We start from the raw sequence: 25,635 nt of genomic DNA on the forward strand, positions 1-25,635 counted from the left end.
CTTTAATGGAATTTGTTCCTGACTCTACAGTATTCTTTCTCTACAACCGTTGATGTCATTCTATAAATCTGTTTGGAAATGGTTTCAGTATAGTTTATTTACTTGGATTAGATCTATTCCAGGATTAATTCCGAGTAATCTTATTTTACTTCTAAATTTTCTTCTAATTTCCATGATTATCTTGAAAGCTTCTCTCATTTTCTTCCTATTTTTGTCCATATGTTCACGTTCTTGATTGAGACCTCTCTCTTTGTCCTTTTAAAACTGTCGTTTGCATTCAGTAGTCACATGCAGGCAACCCTTACAATTTGCAGGATCTGTCTTTGCAAATTCACATAAATGTTTTTGTAACCCCAAAAATCAATACTCCCGGGGCTGTCACACTTATCTGCGGATATGCAGAGAAGCAAAACACTGGAATTGCCCAACTAATTTGGAATTTGCAGCATTTTCACAGAATGTAATTACCATGAATAATGTTAATTGTCTGTATCCGTATTGCTCAAGATTTACCCTCCATTTTTTCCAGCTAGCGTAACAACTTGTTCTGAAACTACTTGGACCTTTTCTTCCTTTAAAATTTTAGGAAATTTTTAAAAAATTCGGCTTCCACTTTTCCATAGCAAGCTCTATTTTGCATAAGATCAAATATCTTTTTCATATTTTGATATATAGCCTTCAGTTGAAACTTGCTGACATGTGTTTTTTGCTTTATTTTCTAAGTCCATATATGACCCCAATAATTCATGATTATTTTCACCATCTGAAAATATTTTATCTGACTGAACTGCATTTCTCCAGGTTCTGTTTCCTATTATTTAGCTAATGTTGTCCATCTGGTGATATCCAGATGCAGAATCCTCATTTATGTTGCTTAAAGCAGATCTCGGCAATGAAAAAGTAATTCTCTCTGCAAATTTTCTTCTATTATTCTATTTATCCAAATAAATCTTCCTGTAATGCTAGGCTCCCTTAAATGTACATAATTTTAGATATTTACATTTGAACACTTAACTTGGCACAGAATTCCCTAATTTCTTCTAATTACATCTATAACAAGAATTATAGAATTAGATAATTTTAAGAGATATAACTGTGTGGTCTATTGGATTGCAGCTAAAAACATATTCTGAAATGCCCTATTTAGAATCTTAAGTTTACCATCACTACCACAAAAAGTGAACAAAGGACTTGGGAAAATGTAATGGTATAAATTAAACATGACAGGAATGAATTAATTTTTCACAGGATCCTCCTGTGAGAAACTAGAAATTAAGAGCCATACCTATTTCTTCCATTTTAAGGAGAACACATTATGGGCTCTGACAAAAGTTTTGGTCACCACGATGTAAAAAAGATATTCAGACTCTAGAAACATGCAGAGAAGAGCAATAAAGATGATCAGAGGATTGGAGATTAAAACATCTAAGGAACGACTACTGGAATTGGGTATGCCTAGTTTATTGAAGAGAAGGCGAGGGGTGACATGATAGCAATGTTCCAATATCTCAGGGATTGCCACAAAGAAGAGGGAGTCAAGCTATTCTCCAAAGCACTTGAATGCAGGACAAGAAGCAACGGATGGAAACTGATCAAAGAAAGAAGCTACCTAAGGAGAAATTTCCTGACAATTAATCAGTGGAACAACTTGCCTCCAGAAGTTGTGACTGGAAGTTTTTAAGAAGTGATTGGACAACCATAGTGCAGGGAGTTGGATTTGAAGACCCTCTTCTCCTCTCCTCTTATTCCATCCTAAAAGCTGCCAGGCATTTTGCCTCCATTAAAATTATAAATTGTCCTGCCAAATCCACAACTCAAAGTACTGAGGCTCTTGTGCACAAGCAAGACACGTTTCCACTAGAATTGCTATAAAACTCAGTTCAAGAGTTCAGATGCATCAACTATGTCCAACAAGGAGTTTGAAGAGCATGTCAGGTGTAGCAACATTAGTTATTCATGAAACGCTTATTTGGAATCAACTGTGAACTTTAGAAACATGCACCTTTGCTTTCCTGTTCTGACTTTTTCTGGGGCTTTCAGACTTTTAGAACTAAATCAGTGCTACAGACAAAACAACCTTTCACACTATTACTATTGTTAATAACAGGAAGAAGTTTTTCAAATTCTTGGGATAACTGATTTGGAGCAGCTGAGTTACTATGTTCTAGATATATTGTTCAAATCAAAGGGCCTTGTACCTTTAAATGTATGGACAAAAGGCCCACACTTTCTCTACTGACATTTATAATTTCAGTGGCACCTTAATTTCCAAGGTGTGAGTGGTCTCTAGATTTGGGAATGTTCCTCTCAACCTCACGAATATGAAACACAAATCATTGGTCTACCCATCTTCTAGCATGTTTCCATTCTTATTTCCTGGAAATCCTTTTTGCTAGAAATACTGTGACTGGATACAAACACTCTGCACCCATATACCAAGTGAATGGAGTTGTTCCTGCCAAATATTATAATTTTACTTTCAAGTGAACTCTGGCCTGGTATTCTGTACTTGTGTCTGTGTGAGAAAATGTATTATGCAATGTAGGCTAGACTTTGTGAAAAAAAGTTCTTTTTTATCTCCTTTTAAAAAAATATCTTTCACTAATCCCGAAAAGGATATATCTCTAAGTGCACATATCATTTACTATAAAAATTGTGAGTCCTCTCTGAAACCAATAGAGTGGGAAAATTATATATGAGATTTAACAAATTATTCTAACTATGGTTAAAGCGACCAGCGTCTTTAGCCACCCAGTCCTCACAATGCAACTTGATGCTAAAAATGGGCAAACGTAAGAAAATTGCTAGTTTCCTCATTTTAGAACAAATTCTGTTCAGATTCCTTTTCTGGCCTCATTATTGTTTCTCCTTTGAAATTCTTTTGACATTCTGCTTTTACTCTGTAATTTGGTCCTTATCACAATTTTCAACCAATGCTTAATTTAGCCACTCAGTTTCCATGCTACCAGTATATGACAAAATCTCCTCCTTCCTATTTTCATTTCTTTCTCACACTGTATAAGGGCAGAGGAATCTTACTGGCAACAGTCCCTGGATCATTTCAGGTGCTTTCAGAAACATTAGAGAGGATGAGGCCATCATAACACCAACAGACAGCTAGATATAGGCTTTCATCCCCTACAACTGCTAGATGTGATCAGCTCCTGTAATTTCAAGAATGACATATAAAGAATAAAAGTAGCATGTGTGTGTTTAGAATTTTTCTTTTCCTATGGCGACTGAACTATATTTGTCAATTAGATTGAGATGGGTGACTACAGGTAATCCTCGAGTTAAGAATCTAATGGAGCCTGCCCATTTTACTCGTAACTCGAATACTTGTAGGGATGAATCTTGTATCTTGAACAAGATCACTCCCGCTTTCGCCCACATGTTTGCTAATAGAATGGGTGAGCGAATCCATGGTTTGTTATGTGCGCATGGTGTATCTCAGGGTGGGGAAGTGATGGAACAGGCCCCCCTGACCCAGTAAGTTACCTCATGCTTCCCCCTCCCTACCTGCCACGCCGGACTCACCTTGAGAAGATCTGTCTCTTCTCTGTCGTGATTTTTGCCTTGGTGGGAGAGGAAAGTCAATGGAAATTCCTGGATGCTGTAATATTGCACAAGTTCAGGCACCCATCCTCTTTTGCAGAGAATGGGTGCCTGAACTCTCACGAGATCATGGACCCCAGAAATTTTCATTTTTGGCACAACACTGTGTCTTTCTCCTGCTCCTCCAACTCCTTTCCACTACTACCGGATTCACTGCATTTCCAAGGGTCCCACAGGCGCTCAAACACAGACGCTCAAACGTTTTATCTGAACAGAGATGCAGTGATCCACTGTGTTTTCAAGCACCCCATTTGCTCCTAGATGCAGCTTCCGGTCTCCCCAAGGTCCCTGTTCAGATAAAAAAGTGTTCCAGTGGTGGCGGAAAGGAGTGGGGGAGGAACAGGAAACAGGCACAGTGTTTGCACCGAAGATGAACTTTTCTGGGGTCCATGATCTCGCGAGTTCAGGCACCTATTCTCTGCAAAATAGGATGGGTGCCTGAACTCGTGCGATATTATGTCATCCAGGAGCTTCCACTGACTCTCCTCTCCCTCAAAGGCAGAAACCATGGCAGAGAGACAGATCTTCTCAAGGTAAGTGAGTCCGGGGCGGCAGGAAGGGAGGGAGAAGCAGTTGTGGAGAGCGGGGAGGAATAGGGTGAATGTTGGAGAGCCTCTGTAGTTGTTCTGGAACGACTACCATGGTGCTACAATAGTCATAATTTCAGGACTTGCTCGTAAGCACTAGGGGGCGCTTATCATGTAACTTTGAACGAGCATTAAGTGAATGCTCATAACTCGGGGATTACCTCTATAGAATTTGAATAAATAAATGTGATGAAAGTGGAAAAATTAATTGAGAAAACACTTTATATTAAGTCTATTACTTTTATTTTTTGAACATTCTACTCTCTCTGTGTGTGTGTGTATGTGTGTGTGTGTGTGTGTGTGTGTGTGTGTCTTTGAGTCAGTGTGGTCTCCTGGCAGTTACCTACAAAATAGTAATCCGCTCACTTTTCTTGGCAAAAAATTTTGAGAAGTCATTTGCCCTTCCTCTTAGGCCTGAAAGAGACAAATCCAAGATCATGTAGTTTTACCTCTAAGGTGGAACTAGAACTCATGGTCTCCTGGTTTCTAGCCTGGCGCCTTAATTTCCACACTAAATTGGCTTTCTAAATGGACTTAGATGGAACTAGCCACAATTGTGTTCAGTGTTAACTGAAAGCCCATAGTTCATTTGCAAAACAAGGATTCTTCAGAACTTAACTCTGCTTAAAAATAATCTAGGCTAGATAGGAAACATCTCCAATTTAGAAGAAAGAGGAAAACATCCAACCACAATTAGTGACTCTCAGAACATTTTGCAGAATGAGCAAACCCAAGTTATATCCCTCCCCCTAGATTCCCTTCATAGAGTTGGTGTTTCTGAATCAAAATGTGGACTCAAGACCACTTTGCACAGAAAATAATTTACCATAGCGATGACAGATACTCCTCCTTAGCAAATGATTCAATGACCCTTCGCAGTTAACAATGGTGATGAAAAAGTAACTTTAGGACCAAGCTAGTATTATTATTTATCCTTATTATCTTCCTTACTGCCCCCTTTACTGGTATTATGATTATGATTATTCTATTGCTTTCTATGTACACTGAGTGCTTTTGTACCTGAGACAAATTCCTTGTGTATTTAATTACACTTGGCCAAATAAGGTTCAATTCAATTCAGTTCAAACTTTACATTTACAACCTTCACAGGTCTCTAAATAAAAGAAGGCTAAACTTAGATCACAAGCACGGCACTTACTGATTAAGTTGCCAGTCTCAGTTGTGGTGACTATATGACAACTCCGTGTACAATGAATTGTGTTGGTGTTAACTTATTTAGCTATATATCCTTTCCTTATGCCATGCCACTCATTTCTTTACCTTATTATTTCTTATTTATTTTCTGTGTTTTTGTTTGATGGGTATGTATGGATTGTGAATATTCTGTCTGGCCTTTCCTCCCCAAAACATGGGACCTCATACCTGAATAGTTATTTGGTAGTGAAATTTCCTAGCACCCTAAACCTCTGCTCTGAAAATACAATCAACAAATGTTGCCCAACATGGTGAAAACCTCCTGTATAAAAGATTTGTTTCCCAGACCTTTCCTTATAAACCACACCCATTTTTCAAAGTGTCACTGCTTCAGCTGCTTTACCTGCAAGACCATTTCAAAACCAAGCTTCCCCTACAATTTCAACATACTTCCCTCTCTTCCTCCTATCTAGCTATCTAGATCCTGTATTAAATCCTTTTGTCAAATTTAGATTTGACAAATTAGGCCATTTCTCTATTTCTCCCAGCCACATTCCCAACCTAACCATCCCGATTCAGGCCAAACTTCCTCTTACTCAGCATGCAATGTTGCAACCCAGAACTAAGTTTTGAACACCATTATCCACTCCCTAATAAAAGGCAGAGCGATTCTGCAAGGGCACCCTATTTTCACCAATTCAGAGCCAAACCTTTCCCCAAACTTTTCACAGCTAGAAGCCACCCAAAGCAAACCTTCACAACTCCCAAAGTGAACACCCATAGAGGAAAAAATTCCAATAGAATTCCAGCTTTCTTTTTGGGGTGGCAGCGAAAGAGAATGGTTCCCCTTTTCCTGCCACCCCTTCTCCTCCACCCGCTCATCTTTTATCACCTTTTCTAAAATAATCTAGTGCCCATCAAGTGCTTTGGGATCGGACTCCCATCTTCCTCCCCAGCTGGGGTCGACTAGGAGTCCCCAGTCTGGGAGAAATCGCTGTCCCAGCTTCCCCACCTCGGCTTGCATGATCCCCCAACGGGCCGCCCCCCTCCGATAAGGAATCCCCCCGAGACCGGTCGACCTCGAGGCCCACGCGCGGGGCCGCCCCAACTCACCCTGCCGGCCCACGATCTCGGCCACATGCTCGGAGCTGGGCACCGGGACACACTCGGTGGTGTTGACGCTCTTCCTTCGCAGCAGCGCCGCCTGCTCTCCGTTCAAGACCGATCCAGGGGGCATCCCGGCCACCGCCGCCACTCCGGGCAGCCCGTAGGACTGCGAGAGCATCGCCGCCATCACCCCGGCGTGGACATCGTCGCCGGGCCCGTAGAGCGCCCCGCCCAGCGCCCCCGCCTCGGGCGCCTCAAAGGCCGAGCCGGCGGGGAGAGGCAGAGCAGGGACGGGCGGCGGCGGGGGTAGCAGCACCGAGCCCAGCCCCGGGGGTAGCAGCGGCGGCGAGGCCGGCGGGGGCAGCAACAGCAGCGAGACCGGGCCGCAGACGCCGCCGCCGCCGTCTTCCCGGGGCTCCAGGAAGCCCTCCTCGTCTTCGTCCTCTTCTTCCTCCTCGGCGGCCTCGTCTTCCTCGTCGTCCGGCGGCTCCTCCAAGTCCAGCTCCAAGTCACCGCCGTCTCTTTCTCCTTCTTCAGGCGCCGCCTCCTCTTCCTCCTCCTCCTCCTCCTCGTCTTCTTCGTCTGGCTCCTGGGCGGCCTCGTCCCCGCACTCCCGGAGGCCCAGGCCGGCCAGGCGCTCCCTCAGCAGCCCCGTGTCCGGCAGCAGCGGCGGCTGAGGGGGAGCCGGCAGTGGCGGCGGCTGAGCGTGGTGGTGGTACTGGAGCAGCAGGCCCGGCGGCGGCCTGGGTGGGGCTGGCAGCAGCAGCCGCGCTCCCGGGTCGGGAGGCTCTTCAGGAGGCGACGGCGAGGCGCTGCCGCTCGGCATGGCCGGCCAAGGCGGCGGAGAAGACGGGGACGGCGAAGCGCTCCAGCTACACGGGGCCGGGAGACATGCTGTTGTTGCTGCTGCGGCGACGGCGGGCTCTCCGGCCGCTGCTTCCTCCTCCTCCGCCGCCGCCGCTGTCTCTTGGGGGGCGGCCTGGGCGTTGCTGCCGCCGCCGCCGCCGCTGGCGACGCTGATAGCGCTGCTGCTGCTGCCGCCGCCACGGCCCGCGCTCGGCTCAGCGCTTTCTTTGTTCCATGGCGGCGGCGGCGGTGGAGGAGGCGGCGGCGGCTGCTGCTTCCCCCCGCCGGCTCCGGCCGCAGGCAGCAGCGGCAGTGGCGGCCCGGGCAACTCCAGCCCCGCCCCGCGCCGCTCCCCCAGCTGGGCGATTGGGTGGCGGCCGCGCGGGGGCAGCAGGAGCCGGGGCTCGTCGGGGCGCGCGGGAAGCGGCGGCTGCGCCTGGGATTGGCGGGTGGGCGCGGGGCCAGCGGCGACTGCGGGGGGCGGCGGTGGCTTCTCTCGCTCCGCCTCCGGTCCGGTCCCCGCGGACAGCATCCACACGCGCGCACCCTTCTGGCTCTGCCCAATCTCGGCTGCGGGGAGGGCGGCCCCGGATTGTTGGGTTGGCCCGGCGGGTATTGTGACGGGGCGCTAGGGAAAACCGGGGAGAAGAAAAGGCGGCGCAAGGCGGGAAACCGGGCGCGGACCCAGACCGGTTGGGGTCGGGAGGCGGAAAGGGGCGGTCTTCAGACGGTTCCGTGGACCTAGAGCCGAAACCGGCCTTTTTTTGCAGCCCTGCATGGCGGCAGGGAACTCCTGACTGAGTTGGCTGGCTGGGCCGGCTTGCACCATGCTAAACGCTCTTCTTCGCCCCAAGCGTTGGTTAGCATGAATCAGGTTTAGTGGGTTGTGGCAATGGAGCTGTTGAAGAGTATGGGGAATGTGTTCAAAGGCGTGGTGAGAGGGACGGGTTGAAAAAGACGAAAGAAGGCTGTTCTTCCCTAAATTTGAACTTTGGTCCTTGGACTGGGAGGCTTCTGGGAGAAGAACCCCCTGCAAGAGGCGCTCTGAACATGTTCTCCTGATTCCTGTGTGTTCCTTCAACCTAGCCATCAACTGGGAATGATAGTTTCCAGGCCTATAGCAGCTGGGTTGGTGACAGGAGAAACCACTCCGTTTTACTTTCTGCCAGGGCTATTGGAATAGAACCTGAGGGGTGTGTGTGTGTCTGTATTTGTGTGTGTAAGTCAGATAGCAGGGAAATCTACACAAATTACATTACTGGCCAGGCCAGAAAAGGAATTGAGTTATCAGAGAGCAGTTACTTCAGTCATTTTCTAGATTGGAACCTTCTCCTATTTTTAATTAGATCTTGATCTAAGAGTTTGTTTGAGCTTTCCTTTTCTCTGAGGTAGACTCAGAGGCAACTAACCAAGCATCTTTCCAACATAAAGCTCTTCCCAGATTGTTATCTCTAGTGTTAGAACATAGAATAATGGGGTTTAAAAGGGACCTTTGAAATTTAGTCCAGGGATCCCCAACTTGTGAGCCACTACTGGGCCGAGGCCTAGTTGCCTTCAGGCCGTGTGAGTGGCTGGCTGGTGCACATGCGTCTGTGGGCGTGTGCACAGCCCCTCGCACACATGGCCCACTTACACGAGCAGCATCTTGAACATCGGTTGTTTGTGGGCCCACTTACGCAAGCGTTGCTGGGGCATGTGCAGCCTCACATGAGCCTTGTTGCGGGTGCTTGCAGCCCGGCTTGCGTGAGCCTCGTTGCAGATGCTTGCTGCCCCACTTGCATGAGTTTCGCGAACATCACGGGCGCTTGTGTACATGCATGCATGCATCTATCATACCCACAAAATCATCCCCTTTCTCCCCCGTCCAGGTCGCCAACCTGGAAAGGTTGGGGAACTCTGTTCTAGTCCAATCCCCTGCTCAAGACGAGTTTATATACCATCCCGAATAAATGGTTGTCCAATCTCTTCTTGAAAACATCCATTGAGGGAGCATCCACAACTCCAGGAGGCAAGCTATTCCACTGATTAATTCTTCTCACTTTCAGGAAATTTATCTTTATATTTCCCTCTGACAAACTTCCATCCATTGCTTCTTGTCCTGCCCTCAAGTGCTGTGGAGACTAAATCAATGCCCTCTTCCTTGTGGCAGCCCTTCAAGTATTGAAGTTCTTTCCTAAGCCTTTTCTTTGTTAGGCTAAACATACCTACATTCCTAGCTTAGCCCTTCATCATATGATTTAGACTCCTGATCTTCTTTGTTGCTCTTCTCTGCACTCTTTCTATGTCCTCAGCATGTTTTCTTTTTTCTTTTTGTATTGTATCAACTGAAAATGAGATAATTTGTGTGCATCTGTTTAAATAAGGTACGTGTCTCACTGTGTTGTGAGCTGCTAAATAAGAGAAGTGGGGAATAAAATCATTTATCTTATAGACAATTTTATTCTATTAAAATCTAGCCATAAATAGTATTTGATCTTTTTGCTTCTTTGAATAGGAAAAGGCGTAGGTGCTTTAAAGAGTTTAGGTGCTTTAAATTTAGGCAGATAGCCTAAGTTTATTCTCATTCTTGGGTGTATTTTTCTGAAATCTACTCTTAAATATTGCCTAACTTTTCTAATTCCTTGTGGCTTTGTAACAACTCCTATTCTTTTCACTGATTTAAACTGATAGCTAGAGCGTGCTTTTAACCATTTGCAAAAGTTGCTCAATTTTTAAACTTGCTTTAGCTGCCCAAATCTGATCAAGTTTTTTTTAAAAAGAGGGCAATACCCTCACCCCAAATTAACACAGGGGAATAGCTTAATTTTGGGGGGGGGTCATTAAATCTTGCATTGTGAATTTAGCCCCTTTTTCTTGCTCCCAGTAAGTATTTTGCATGGACTTGGTTACTGCTGTGGGTTTTGTATGCTATTTTGAACAGTGATTCACAATCTTTGAAATAAATACAAATAATTGGGAATCCATATTTTAAAATATTTCCAGATCTTTGGCAATATATAAGGAGGCAGTAGGGAAGGGGAAGGGTCTGGGAGACATAAATTACGCAAAGTTGAAATCTGTAAATCCAAAAAGCTGTTGTCTGCATATACGGGAACTAATGCCGTTTACTATTCCCACTTCGTATTTAAATAATTGAATGAATAAGCCAAGCTCATAACGTTCTTAGTAGGAGTTCAAATTAATCTTTTAAGTCTAAAAAGTTTTTTGATATCTGTTACATTTTTATGATATACTATACTTTTTTACACCAACAATTTGCCTTTATTTTGCATGGTCTGCCACAGTATGATTACTGGTTACTGCTCAGTAGATTTTGGCAATTTACCAGGCTTCGTAGACTCACTTTCAGAAGCTGTTTGGTGGTATGCCAACTTGCCTCAAAAATTGGGCATGTGATTAAATGACCACATAACAGTTTCCATGTATACCAAGATGCTCAGAGCCCACATTCTTCTCGTTGTCTGAGTTAGCTGCTCAGGGATATCTAATGTGCCCTGAGAGACTGCTAATATGAATTATATGGTCTTGAGTCATGCTTCTGTTCATGCTATGCAAGCATATAGCCAGATTTTGAAAATAATTATATTCCGTTGGGGAATGACTGAAAAGCAAATAAAAAAATAGATTAAGTGCTAATATAGCTTCAATGGGTAGCAATTTTTGCAGTAATTTTATACTTATAAAAATGCTTTGATAAACACCAACAAGCTGGTACGCCAGTCTGGCTTTAAACATTATATGTTGTGTGTAATAAAGCTGTTGCTCCAACATGCACCCTGAGTATCAAAGTAAGTGCAGGTATTTTTGGCTTTTCAGTCAATTCACACTTTCAGCAGCTTGCGTGCAGCTATATTTTCAAGCAGCTTCCATTGAGTGGGCTACACGTAGTTCTCAACTTACAACCATTCATTTAGTGATTGTTCAAAGTTACAACATCGCTGAAAAAAGTGGCTTATGATCATTTTTCACACTTAACGACCATTGCAGCATCTCCATGATCACATGATCAAAATTCAGATACTTGTCAACCGGCTCATATTTATGACCTGGGATCTTGTGATCCCCTTTTGTGACCACCTGACAAGCAAAATCAATGGGGAAGCCAGATTCACTTTTAATAATCATTACTAACTTGGCAATTGTAGTGATTCATTTAATAACTGTGGCAAGAAAAATTGTAAAATGGGGCAAAACTGCCTAATTTCTAGACAAAATTTCAATTGTCGTCAGTCAAAGACTGGCTGTAGTAACTGCAATTTTACTTATCACGGAGTTACATCTTTAGTGAAGTATAAATGGGTGCCAAAATTTATACAGGTAGTCCTCAACTTAGCAATTGCTTAGCAATCATTTGAAGTTAGGACACCCCCAAAAGATAACTTACAACCTGGCTTCAAGGTTCCATTGGCTTGTCCCCCCCCCCCATGGTCACATCATTGCATATTGGGCATTTAGCAACTGGGCCATGTTTACTGCTTGCAGCTTTCCATGTCACATGACTACTTTATGAATTTATTTTGTTTTTTCCAGAAACCAGCATTTACTTCCAGTTTTTCTATTTTTCTTGCCCTTTTAGCTTTCTCTTTGATCACCTTTTTCTTTTTTCTTCCTTAATATACATTGGTTTGTATTAGTTTTTAATCTTCCTTTTTAAAAAGTCTTAATAAAAATATATAAAAATACTAACTTACATATGTTCAATTAATAGATAATAATTTTTGAAAAACTGCAGGGGCTTCAGAATCAATAATGCTATCATCTTGTCAATGGTGGCTGATGGCCAATGAGGTGGGAAGACAGCATGATATCCAATGTTAGATAGAGCCAAACACTTCATTCATTTATCCCTTCATATTTTGCCTTCATTAATTTTACAAATAAATTAAGGCAGTGAACATATCCAACACACCTTCCTCCTATTTTCCCCACAACAACAACCCTGTGAGGTAAGTTGGCCTGACAGACAGTGGCTGGCTCAGTCACCTAGCTGGCTTTCATGGCTAAGGTGCGACCTGGCTGAGGAATTCTGGGAGTTGAAGTCCACAAGTCATAAAAGGGCCAAGTTTGAAGACCCCTGTTCTAGCCTGATGCCTTAACCCAGTGTTTCTCAACCTTGACACTTTTAAGGCATGTGGACTTCAACTCCCAGAATTCTACAGCCAACATTGCTGGCTGTGGAATTCTGGGAGTTGAAGTCCACATGCCTTAAAATTGTCAAGGTTGAGAAACATTGCCACTAGACCAAACTGGTTCCCGCCCCATTTTCCTCTCTTGTTATGCACCAAGGACACTGGAGCCAATTAAATGTAAGACTGACGTTTTACCTTGGTTCAGAAGGGCTGCCTTTCAGGAGAAAGTGTTGGTGGACTCCATGCTTCTTAGGGTCATGCCAATCTCCCAAATGCTTTTTGTTTTCATTGCTTTTTGTGTCCCAACAGCTGCATAAATCAAATACCAATATGTGAATGCCATGGATAATAGGATCCAGGATAAAAGCTACCAATGCAAATATCTTAGAAAATAAGTTCCCCATCGTTTTTAAGAGCCCCCATAAAGGTGTCTATGGAAGGGGAAATACAGATGCAAAAAGAAATGAAATCTAATTACCTTCTACAAACATGGTCATTTTGATTTTGCTGGGCATTTAATGACGTTATAAAACAAAGTACTCTTATTAATGTGGGAAGTCAGCCCCCCAAAGAAGGAAATATTAAAAGGGCAGAAAAATATATTTCCTCAAAATATCTTAAAGAGGTAGAAAAGCATGCCCAGTTTTCTTAATAGTCCCACGTCTCCCTCCCCCAAGCAGAAACTAGCTCTGTACAAATGCAGATGTAAATAATCCAAGAAGGTTGGAAGCCCTCAGCTAGAAGATTAAGAAGACAAAGACACTAAAATCTACATACCCCACCCAAAGTCTAAGACAGGACATAATAGGATTAACTCACAGATGCCAAAGGGCACACCCAGACTCAGGTCAGAATACATGACACAGGAAATACAAAGCCTCAAACAGGAACAGGAAACAACTCCAAGCAAAAGGCTCCAGAGAGTATAAAAACCCACTCTCCATATGTGCTCTCTCTCTTTTCTTCCAGAGCCATCTTTCTGTCTGACTCTCTTCTTCAATAAACTGCAAACTTCTTTCTAAAGCAGTCACCATGTTGTTTATCCCCGGCTTGGACTGAACCACGATGAAGATTTTTCCTTCAACATTAGCATAAGGATTTATTTCATTTGGATTTTAGGGTTGATTTGAGTGTGAAGTATCTTGCTTTATGGCATTTTTTGGGAAGGTGCTTTTTAAAAGAAAAGGCTTTATTGTAAAACAGGACATTTAGTGGCTCACATTTTATATGCACAATTCAAGGATCTCAGCAAATAGATAATTGGCTTTTGAAATAACATTGGTGCCCAAAGGCAGTGATGTCTTATACCCTGTACAGTATATCAGAGGTAGGAGCTACAAGATGAATGGAAGACTCATGTCGCTCCTTTTTCCACATAAAAAAACCTGACTTGCAACAGCTGCATCAGCTGGAAAAGCAGATTTGAAGCATGAACCTCAGAGAAATAATAGTCTTAGCGTCATTATTAGATTAAAGTTTACGGCACTTACAGGAAAAGTCATGGAACATACTTTCCTGTCTGGATAGAATAAGAAGGGACCTTTTCAGGAAAACTGACCTCTTGATATACATCTGAAATGAAATGGTTAACTAGATATAACTAAGTTAATAAGCATATAATGAATTGCTACTACTTCTGACCCATTTTTTTTTCTTTCCACCTCTAGGCCTCATCTCCAAATTTCCTGACTGGGGAAGAATTCTGCTTTTTGTATGATTTATGGAATAAGAAGCTTTTCTTTTTTATTGCTGTATTCTAATGGGGAACAACATTGGAGGTGTTGACTAAGGGTGGTAGAGATTGTGACTGCGGCCCCTTGTGAGGTGCTTCAGGGTTCAATGCTCTCTTCTGTTTACTATCTACATGAAACCACTGGGATGAGGTCATCTGCTGGTTCTGGGTTCAGCATCATGATGACAGCAACTCTACACTGCTGTTCCTTATAGAATGATGCACAACTTACAAGAATGATGCACAACTTGGGCTGTTTCTTACAGCCACAATTCAGCCCAAGGTTTCTGTTGCTAAGGAAGACAATTGTTTGAATATTGCCTTATTTTATGACCTTTCTTGCCACAGTTGTTAAGTGAATCACTGCAGTTATTAAGTAAGTAAAATGGTTGTAAGTGAATCCGGCTTGACTAACATCAGCGGAATCCCCTAAATCCTCTAGACCAGGGGTCTTCAAACATGGCCCTTTTATGACTTGTGGACTTCAACTCCCAGAATTCCTCAGCCATCGTGCCTGGCTGAGGAATTCTGGGAGTTGAAGTCCACAAGTCATAAAAGGGCCAAGTTTGAAGACCCCTGCCCTAGCCTGTTACAAAATGTTCGGAAACCAACCCACAAGCTTGGAGAACAAACTTCCACGTCATCCTACACATGAGCTGTAAATATCCACCACTATCGCATGAATCTGGCTTCCTCATTGACTTTGCTTGTCAGAAGGTTGAAAAAGGTGATTACATGACTCCTGGACACTGCAATCGTCATAAATATGAGTCAATTGCCAGGTGTTTGAATTTTGATCATGTGACCATGGGGAATGCTGCAACAGTGGTAACTGAAAAATGGTCATAAGTCACTTTTTTAGTGTCATCGTGACTTTGAACAGTCACTAAATGAACTGTTGTAAGTTGAGCACTACCTTTATTCTTCAAAGTGCAGGTGGCACCTGTGGCCCTGAGAACCTTTGCACAGATAATAATAATAATAATAATAATAGTAAGGTCCGCGCTAGATATTGGAGTTCCTGGATATCTGGTGAAAAATGGGTTACAGGACTCAGGACTGTTGGCTGAGCAACCAGGGCCAGCAGCTGCAGAACTACTGGAAGAAAAGGTGTTTACCCGTCGCAGATACACAGTGATGGAAAACAAAGAAATAATGATCTGTTACTACAGATCAAGTCCAACAAGAAGAGGATATCTAAAACGAATGCACCAGTTCTGGAAAGAACAACATCCAGAATCAGAAATAACAGAACAGAGACTAGCAGATCAACGCCGATTTATAACACGAAATAAAGTATTCACAGAAACAGAATTGGACGAACTGCAAAGGTTTACCCAGGGCAAAGAAATCAAAGCCTTACCAGAAGTAATTCAGAATGTAGAGGCAAACCAGGGGGAGTTGGCAGTGAAGGAATCTAGCAGAGATATACAACTGTTCTCATTTGGAAACCAGGCACCTCTACCTCAGGAAGAACAAAACCCTCTAACTAAAGAAATAAAAGAATTGAAACAAAGAATAACTGAGCATCTAGAACAGCACAAAAACAACAGAATAAGGCTACCTGCATTGAAGCTTGTTCCAAAGAAACAGCTAGCACAAGCATTAAAAGATGCAAATACTGCAATATCAAGTATAAGCACCAATTCACTGCAAGAAACAAACCAACTAATGTACAGCACAGCTGCAGTTATAACAGAATACCTGGGGTGCAAAATCAACAAAGAAGAAAAACAAACAAACAGTGCACCAGAAAAATGGAAGGTTAGACTAGAAAATAAGATCAGCAAGTTAAGATCACATGCAATCAAGCTAGAACAGATGAAAGAAAAGAAGCTGAAGAACAAGAAGACCAAAGAATACCTAATCAAGAAATACCACTTAGAAACAAGGAAGATCAAGGAAGCACTGGAAATAATAAAGCAACAAATAACAGCTATAGCCAGGAAAATCAGTAGATATGAAGCTCGAATTGCAAACTATAGGCAGAACCTCCAATTTCAATCCAATCAGAAACGTTTCTACCAATCCATCAATGGAGAAACTGCAAGGAATCAGTCAGTACCTGACAAGGAAGAAACAGTGCAGTTCTGGAAGCAGATATGGGATAACCCAAAGAAATACAACAAGGATGCGGCTTGGTTAAAAGAGGTGGATGCAAATAAAACAGAAGTTGAAATGAAAGAACTAGTAATAACAACAAAAATGGTAGAAAAAAGAGCAAAGAAAATCAAAAATTGGTCAGCACCAGGTGAAGATGAACTGCATGGGTTTTGGTTGAAACATCTAACTGTTATACACCCACTCATTGCCAAACAGTTCAACAATATACTACAAGGAGGAGAAATTGAAAAGTGGCTAACAACTGGGAAAACCTACCTAATAATGAAAAATCCAGCAAAAGGGGCAACACCAGGTAACTACAGGCCAATTACCTGCTTACCAACAACTTTCAAATTACTAACTGGTGTGGTAGCTGATGCAGTGCAACAGCATCTAGTTGAAAACAATCTCTTTCCACCTGAGCAGAAAGGAAACCGCCCCAATAGCAGAGGAACAAAAGATCAACTCCTAATAGACAAAATGATCTTGGAAAACTGCAAGAGAAGGAAGACCAACCTGAATGTGGCATGGATTGACTACAAAAAGGCATTTGACTCTCTGCCACATGATTGGATAATAAAGTGCCTAGAAATAACAGGAGTCAGTAGAAACATCAGAAAATTTGTGCAAAGATCGATGGCACAATGGAAGACACAGTTGCAGATCAATGGTGAGAGGCTGGGAGAGGTTAATATCAAGAGAGGAATATTTCAAGGAGATTCATTATCACCATTACTATTTGTTATTGCACTGTTTCCTCTGTCAACAATACTGAATAACTCAGGACATGGCTATCAAACATCAAAAACATCTGCCAGACTATCCCACCTCCTTTACATGGATGATCTGAAGCTGTATGGAAAAACATCATCTGAAATAGAATCGCTGCTCAACACTGTCCGTATATATAGCCAAGATATTGTAATGGAGTTTGGCTTGGACAAATGTGCCACACTTACTATCAAACAAGGAAAAATAATGAAAACTGAAGGAATCAAGATGCCCCACGAAAATAACATTAAGAGTCTGGATGAGGAAGAGTACTACAAATACTTGGGTATCCTTCAAGCTGACAACATCAAGCACACTGAAGTCAAGAAAAAGATTAGAGGTGAATACATCAAGAGAGTGAAGAAGATCTTAAAGTCCAAACTCAATGGAGGAAATACCATAAAGGCAATCAACACCTGGGCAATCCCAGTCATTAGGTACACAGCTGGAATAGTGGACTGGACTCAAGCAGAACTAAAAGCAATGGATAGGCAGACCAGAAAAATAATGACAATGAATCATGCCCTTCATCCACGCAGTGACATTGATAGACTTTATCTACCAAGGCAAATAGGTGGGCGTGGAATGCTACAAGTACATCAGATGGTTGAAGAAGAAAAAATGGCTTTGGAAGAATATCTGAAGAACAATGATGAAGATGCACTGAAATTAGTATATCAGGAAGGCTTACTAACTACTGGAGAGACCAAACTGGCCTTCAAGAAAGACCAAATGAAGAACAGAATAGAGGCATGGGAAGACAAAGCACTACATGGCCAATACATGAAAAAAATAGCTGGGAAAGCAGATAACAATAAAACCTGGCAATGGCTAAGAGCAGGAAAATTGAAGAAAGAGACCGAGGGACTAATTCTGGCTGCACAAGACCAAGCCTTAAGGACAAATGCATACAAAGTCAAAATTGAGAAGACAGCAACAGACAGTAAGTGCCGCCTATGCAAAGAAGCTGAAGAAACAGTGGACCACTTGGTAAGCTGTTGCAAGAAGATTGCACAAACTGATTACAAGCAGCGGCATGACAAAGTAGCAACAATGGTGCATTGGAAGATCTGCAAAAAATATCATTTGCCTGTAAGCAAAAACTGGTGGAATCATAAAATAGAGAAAGTCATAGAAAATGATAAAATTAAACTGCTCTGGGACTTCAGAATTCAAACAGACAAGCACCTGCAACATAACACCCCAGACTTAACAATTGTCGATAAGAAAGACAAAAAAGTCTGGATAGTGGACGTGGCAGTGCCTGGAGATAGCAGAATAGAAGAGAAAGAACTGGAGAAGATAACAAAATACAAAGACCTACAAATAGAAATAGAAAGACTGTGGCAAAAGCAAGCAAGGGTAGTACCAATAGTCATAGGCTCCTTGGGTGCAATCCCAAAACAACTGGAGCACCACTTGAACACCATTGGCATTGACAAATTCGCTATTAGTCAATTGCAAAAGGCGGCCTTATTAGGAACTGCTTCCATCCTGCGACGATATCTGTAATACCATCAAACATCCACATCTGCCTATCCCAGGTCCTGGGTAAGGACTCGATAGGTAGACAAAATGCCAAATCCAGTCTGAACATCTGGCTGACTGTGCGATGATCGATAGTAATAATAATAAAACTGGTGGGATCATAAAATAGAGAAAGTCATAGAAAATGATAAAATTAAACTGCTTTGGGACTTCAGAATTCAAACAGACAAGCACCTGCAACATAACACCCCAGACTTAACAATTGTCGATAAGAAAGACAAAAAAGTCTGGATAGTGGACGTGGCAGTGCCTGGAGATAGCAGAATAGAAGAGAAAGAACTGGAGAAGATAACAAAATACAAAGACCTACAAATAGAAATAGAAAGACTGTGGCAAAAGCAAGCAAGGGTAGTACCAATAGTCATAGGCTCCTTGGGTGCAATCACAAAACAACTGGAGCACCACTTGAACACCATTGGCATTGACAAATTCGCTATTAGTCAATTGCAAAAGGCGGCCTTACTAGGAACTGCTTCCATCCTGTGACGATACCTGTAATACCATCGAACATCCACATCTGCCTATCCCAGGTCCTGGGTAAGGACTTGATAGGTAGACAAAATGCCAAATCCAGTCTGAACATCTGGCTGACTGTGCGATGATTCATAATAATAATAAAATTGGAAGGGACCTTGGAAGTCATATAGTCCAACCCCCTGCTCAGGTAGGAAACCCTATACCATTTCAGACAAATGGCTGTCCAGTCTCTTCTTAAAAACTTCCACTATTGGAACATTCACCGCTTCTGGAGGCAAGTTGTTCCACTGGTTAATTGTTCTAACTGTCAGGAAGTTTCTCCTTAGTTCTAGGTTGCTTCTCTCCTTGATTAGTTTCCATCCCTTGCTTCTTGTCCTGCCTTCAGGCGCTTTGGAGAATAGCTTGACTCCCTCTTCTTTGTGGAGCCCCTGAGATATTGGAACATTGCTGTCATGTCCCCCCTTGTTCTTCTCTTCATTAAACTAGACATACCCAATTCCAGCAACCGTTCCTTATATATCTTGTCCACAAGTTGTTCCCCTTCCTTGCTCAGAAGGTCCTTCAGGAAGTTACTCATACCCTAATCACCTAACACCTTGCAGACCACCCATAAACTAGAGCTGGTTCAAACTGAAGTGGCCATTTGGGATGCCCATGCTGTACCACTGCAATGCAGATTGCATTGGCTGCCAGTCAGTGTAATTCGCTACTTGCAGTTAGAACCATCGCAGTTTCCCCACTGTTATGCGATCAGAATTCAATTTTTTGGCATTGGGCGCCTGTTTACAAAGGTTGCAGCACCCTGGGGTCACGTGTTTGCCATTTACAGCCTTCCCAGCTAACTTCTGAAAAGCAAAGATTTGCTTAATGACGATACGATTCATTTAACAACTGCAGTGATTCTCCTAACAACAGTGGCAAAAATGGTCACAAAATTGGGCATGAGTTAATAATTGGCTTGCTTAGCAATGGAAATTCTGATCCCAATGATAGTCAAGGACTAACTGTAAACCCAAGAAGAAAGAGGAGAAATATGGATTTTGAATGAGGGTCTTATGGAGAATCTAATAAAAATTACAAAGTGAAGGAAAGGAAGCTAGGCTGTTCGGGGAATGCTTTTTAAAATGCAGGTCATGCTCCTGCTATTAAAAATGTGAACAGATAGTGCATATTTTACACCATGTTTTTATTTAATTTCTTATATACTACCATAATGTTAACAAATCCATATTAAGTGACTTGGGAATAGAGATCTCTTTATTACTTATTGTATAAAATTAACAAGGATCCCCATAACAAGGCTATCTTGCTGGTCCTTGATGTGTGCTCTGTTTTTAAAGTTAGGTGATTTTTGCTCTGTCGGACGTGTGGAGACATAATATTTATCTGACTTGGCTTACAAGGCATGGTTATTTATAAGACTAAGCTTCGATCAGCTGGATTCACACAGAGCACATAAAATAAACACCTGCAGGGGGTGTTAAGACAATCAAGATAGCCACTAATATGAGATCAAAACCCCACCTCCTATTTTCATACATTATGAGATGTAACAAAGATGTGGGACTTCAATCTCATGATTTTTTTTTGATGCCCCTTACAAATATCTCTGACTTGAAACCTTCAAATATGGCTTATCATGTATAAACTATATTATGTTTAAGCAAGGTAGGTCAATTCAGCCTCTGCTATACTTGCATCATTTCCTTTGAGCTAATATTTAGCTTAGATTTTAGTTCAGAAGCTGGTACGGTCTTATTCTTTGCAACCTCAGCTCTTATAAACAAATAAAAAAAATCAGCCTGGTTCAGTTGTCAGTTTTTTATTTGCTGACAAATGAAGGACCATGTTGTAATTTTCTTTGCTCTCTATTGATTACTGAAGCCTTTTATTTATCCAGCTGGTTAGCGTCTCAGTCAAAACATTTTGCTTAATCAATGCTTGCCTGAATAAATAAATATTTGGATTCTAAGCTAAATAATCTTAAAGAATAACCATAAGCTAAAGTAGAACCATGATTGACACATCACAAAGGCTAGGCTTACGTGTTGAACTAAATCAAATCCCCCCCAAAATTGTTGGTTATATGAATAACCGGATACCGGTTATCCTTGTTTAATGACCAGTTGGTTGTTCAATGTCTGAACTTGCATTTTATAACTGATCCTAAAGTTCTGGCTGTTGCAGCATCCTATGGTCATGTAATCATGATTTGTGGCCTTCACTCCTGGCTTTCCACAAGCAAAATCGATGGCAATCTGCCAGGATTCATGGTGAGGTCCTTGCTTAACTGAGGTAACTAGGGACTGCCTGAACTGCCATCATTAAGTAGTTTGGTCATGTGATATGGTCAGTGGTGAGATCAAATCCCTGAACAACTGGTTCTCTATGTGGATGCAGGCCTGGGCATCCAAGGCCTATAATGGATTTCTGGAAGTGGCATCCCCGCACTTCCGATGGGCCATTCTAGGCCAGGCCCAGAACGGACTTCCAGAACTGGTGCGCATTCAGCTGGTTCTCCAAACTCAACAAAATTTAGCTATCGGTTCTACTGAACTGGTGTGAACTGGCTGAATCCCATCACTGGATGCGGTGCTTTATGACCACATTGGTTAGGGACAAAAATTCCAATCCCAGTTACTATCAACAAGCATTACCTGTACGTTAAGCTTCATACAGGTAGCCCTCGAGTTAAGACTACCATTGACCCAAAATTTCTGTTGCTAAGTGAGACATTTATTAAGTGAATTTTATCCCATTTAACGAACATTGTTGCCACAGTTGTTAAGTGAATCACTGCAGTTGTTAAGTTAGTAACACGGATTTTAAGTGAATCCCGCTTCCCCATTGACTCTGCTTGTCAGATGTTTGCGAAAGTGACCCCAGGACACTGTGACCCTTACGAGGCAGTTGCCAAGCGTCTGAATTGTGATCACATGACCATGGAGATCTGCAACGGTTATAAGTGTGAAAATCGGTCATGTCACTTTTTCAGTGCCATTGTAACTTTGAAAGGTCACTGTTGTAAGTAGAGGGCTATCTGTAGTTTGGATTCTGCCTCTTTACCCAGATGTCTCCACTCTGCATTTCCAGACACATTTTTTATTCCAGTTGTTGGAAATCCTAATCTTTTACAAGATGTATTGTGATCTTAGATCATCTAGAGATGGGTGGGAGAGGAGAATAAATGCGAGGAAAGTAGTAATAGTAATAGTAGTAGTAGTAACAACAACAACAACAACAATAATAATAATGTTGGAAGGGACCTTGGAGGTCATCTAGTCCAACTCCCTGCTCAGGCAGGAAACCCTATACCATTTCAGACAAATGGCTGTCCAGTCTCTTAAAAACTTCCAGTGTTGCAGCATTCATAGCTTCTGAAGACAGGTTGTACTACTGATTAATTTTTCTCACTGTCAGAAAATTTCTCCTTAGTTCTAGGTTGTTAACCATACAATCAGGAAATGAAATGCATTCCCTGAGTTAGCTGGTCAGGTTGCAAAGATACGGGTGCAGTTCTTTGTGAAACAATGGTCCCTACATGCAGAAATCTGGAGTATCAAAAAGAAAAACGTTAATGTTGTATAGGTAGTCCTCATTTAGTGACCACAATTGAGACTGGCAAATCAGTTGTTAAGTGAAGCGGTCCGTAAATGAAACTGTCTGTGTTTATGATCTGACTTCAGTTTTCCTTTTCTTTACAGACCTGTGAAGGTTGTCAATGTGAGACTTGCTTATAAAGTTACTTTTTCATCACCGTTGTAACTGGGAACGGTCATTGTGTGAGGCAATGTAATCTCTGTGATAGTGTTCTATCCAATTTATGGATTCTGCATTTCCATTCAGAAGCACAAACACTCCAAAGGGGAGCTAGGGAGAAAGATTTTTGGGAGTTTGCTTGTTTAATAGAGAAGGCGACTGACCTATAACTTGAGTTTGCTCCTTCCACACAGTGTTGTGACTCACTGATTGTGGTTGGATGTTTTCCGCTTTTTTCTGAGTTAGGGATATTTCCTATCTAGCCTGGCTGTTTCCAGGCAGACTTAAGTTCTGAAGGCTCCTTGTTTGGCAAATTAACTATCGCCTTTCAGCTAACACTGAACACAATCATGGCTGATTCTTCTGTTTAAAATGAGGAATCACCAGAACTTAACAGGGGGCATTTAAGGCCTTGATCCAACTTCTTCCTTAGTGCAAAAAAGATCATTTAAAAATAGCACTGAAAGAATCATGTTTGGAAACCCCCCTATGGCATCATATGAAAAGCTTTGCCAGACCATAAGTTATTTGCAAACCTAGAATTATGTGAATGGCCTCTATAATCAGCCTTTGATGATTTTTTTTTTTATAAATCTTTGCTGGTTGCTAACATTTTAAAATAATACTCAGCAGGGAGTAGTAGACTTTAATTAATATGTCTGCATTATTGCTCCGTTTAAAGTTTTAAACTGCATGTCCCCGGCCTTCTCAACTCTTGAGCAAGATTTGGACTCCTTCCAGCTTTTGAGCCCCCAAGTGTAATAAAAATTAATCAGGCAACCTATAAAACACTGAATGAGACATAATTTAAACATTTTTAAAGAACCCACATTTGGAGCCCTTTTTGAATTCAGGACAGAGGTGAAATAGTTTTCTTGTCTTTGTCCTCTCCCCCCCATGCCCCCAATCTAAATTACAGCCAGTTTTTATGTAAGAAGGGGTGAAAGACCTGTTCATTTCTATCCCATTTAATGTTCAAATGGAAACACTGATAACAAGTAGGCAGGCCAGAAGAAAACTGAATTTGCTACCTAAGTAGGTTGAACTTTTTGACATCAGCCAAGTTCAGTTAAAAGGGGTAGAAGGGCTCAGTGGTTAAAGATGCTGAGCTTGTCAGCTGGAAACCTGACAGCCCAGATTTGAGACCTGAGTGCTGTGCAATGGGGTGAACTCTTGTTCTTGCCCAAAGCTCCTGCCCACCTAGCAGTTGCAAAGCATGCAAAGAGCTGTGGTGGCACAGTGGTTAGAATGCAGTATTGCAGGCTAACTTTGCATTCCCATTGCCAGGAGTTCGATCCTAACCGGCTCATGGTTGATTCAGCCTTCCATCCTTCCGAGGTCGGTAAAAGGAGGACCCAGATTGCTGACTCTGTAAACTGCTTAGAGCAGTGGTTCTCAACCTTTCTAATGCCGTGATCCCATAATACAATTCCCCATGTTGTGGTGACCCCCAAGTGGGTGTGGCCACCAATAAGAGGGAGTAGGACAGCTAGGGAAAAGGGAAAAAAATGGCGGACAGCGTGGTTTGGCGACCCCCGTGAAATGGTCATTTGACCCCAAATGGGGTCCCGACCCACAGGTTGAGAACCACTGGCTTAGAGAATGCTGTAAAGCACTATAAAGCAGTATATAAGTCTACTATTGTTATGCAAATGCGAGTAGATAAATAAGTACCACTTTAGTGGGAACGTAACAGCGTTCCATGCATCTTGGCATATAGTCCTGCTGGCCACATTAATATGGTAGTGTCTTCAGACAATGCTGGCTCCCTCAGCTAGGAAACGGAGATAAGCACTGGCCCCTAGAGTTGGACACAAATGGATAGGAGAGCACATCTTTCTCCTGTCCTGGCCACTTTTTACAGAGGCACGATTGAAAATGTTTTAACAAACTGCATCACTGTTTGGTTTGGTGGTAGCAGTGCATCAGATAGAAGGTCCATACAGAAAGTGGTAAGGACAGCTGAGAAGATTATAGGAAGCTCGCTTAAAACTCGAAGCATTGTTAAAGACACTACACACCCACTTCACGGTCTGTTTCTGTTGCTCTCCTCTGGGAGAAGGTTTTGAAATATTTATAGCAAAACTACAATATAATTGCTTCAAACAGAATTAACAAATAGAGATAGTCCTTGACTTATGACCACAACTGAGCTCATAATTTCCATTGCTAAGCAAGACAGTTGTTAACTGAGTTTTGCCCCATTTTACATTTTTTCTTGCCACAGCTATCTATCTATCTATCTATCTATCTATCTATCTATCTATCTATCTATCTATCTATCTTGTAAAGTTTTATTAAAAAATCTTACTTTTATGTATTTTTTATTTATTACTATTATTATTATATAATATTAAAAAATCTTACTTTTGATGTCCATTTTAACCAGCAAGATCACTAAGAAAAGGCAGACACGTAGAATTGTGACTTAAATTTTTGCCACTCTGCACACGTCCATGAATAATCCTAGAAACCTCGCACATGTTGATTTGGGGTTTAGAAATCAATATTAGAGAGCAGACGAATTCACAAATATAGAATCCGTGAATAACAAGGATGTCCCTTCCTCTGATTCAATGAATAAAACATAATCATAAATAAATCATAATCCTCCAGTAATTCCAGCAAACCATGTTATAGTTTAGTGCAAAGTCTTCACAAGTCTTACCAGGATCCTTTTTGTGGCCTCCAGTAACATTACACGGGGGATGGGACAAAACATGGGCCCTGGTTTGTACTTTAGAGGATGGGAGGTTAAAAAGCAAAATGGATGCCTAAATGCTTATAGATGCTGAAGGAAGCCAGT

General features: G+C 42.1%; 1 protein-coding gene across 1 annotated transcript in view; it reads right to left on the reverse strand.

The window, feature by feature from the left end:
• MEX3C (mex-3 RNA binding family member C) overlaps positions 1-9,244 on the reverse strand; it is a 48,040-nt gene extending 38,796 nt beyond the window's left edge. The window contains exon 1 of the mRNA XM_039369011.1: positions 6,471-9,244. Within this exon, the coding sequence (XP_039224945.1) occupies positions 6,471-7,842 (1,372 nt within the window). The 5' untranslated portion in view covers positions 7,843-9,244. The remainder of the gene's footprint in view (positions 1-6,470) is intronic.
• Positions 9,245-25,635: the final 16,391 nt, after the last annotated feature.

Source organism: Crotalus tigris, unplaced genomic scaffold (assembly GCF_016545835.1).
Source record: "Crotalus tigris isolate CLP2741 ecotype Arizona unplaced genomic scaffold, ASM1654583v1 scf7180000020963.25688851:1431469, whole genome shotgun sequence".
In the NCBI taxonomy this organism is placed as follows: domain Eukaryota; kingdom Metazoa; phylum Chordata; class Lepidosauria; order Squamata; family Viperidae; genus Crotalus; species Crotalus tigris.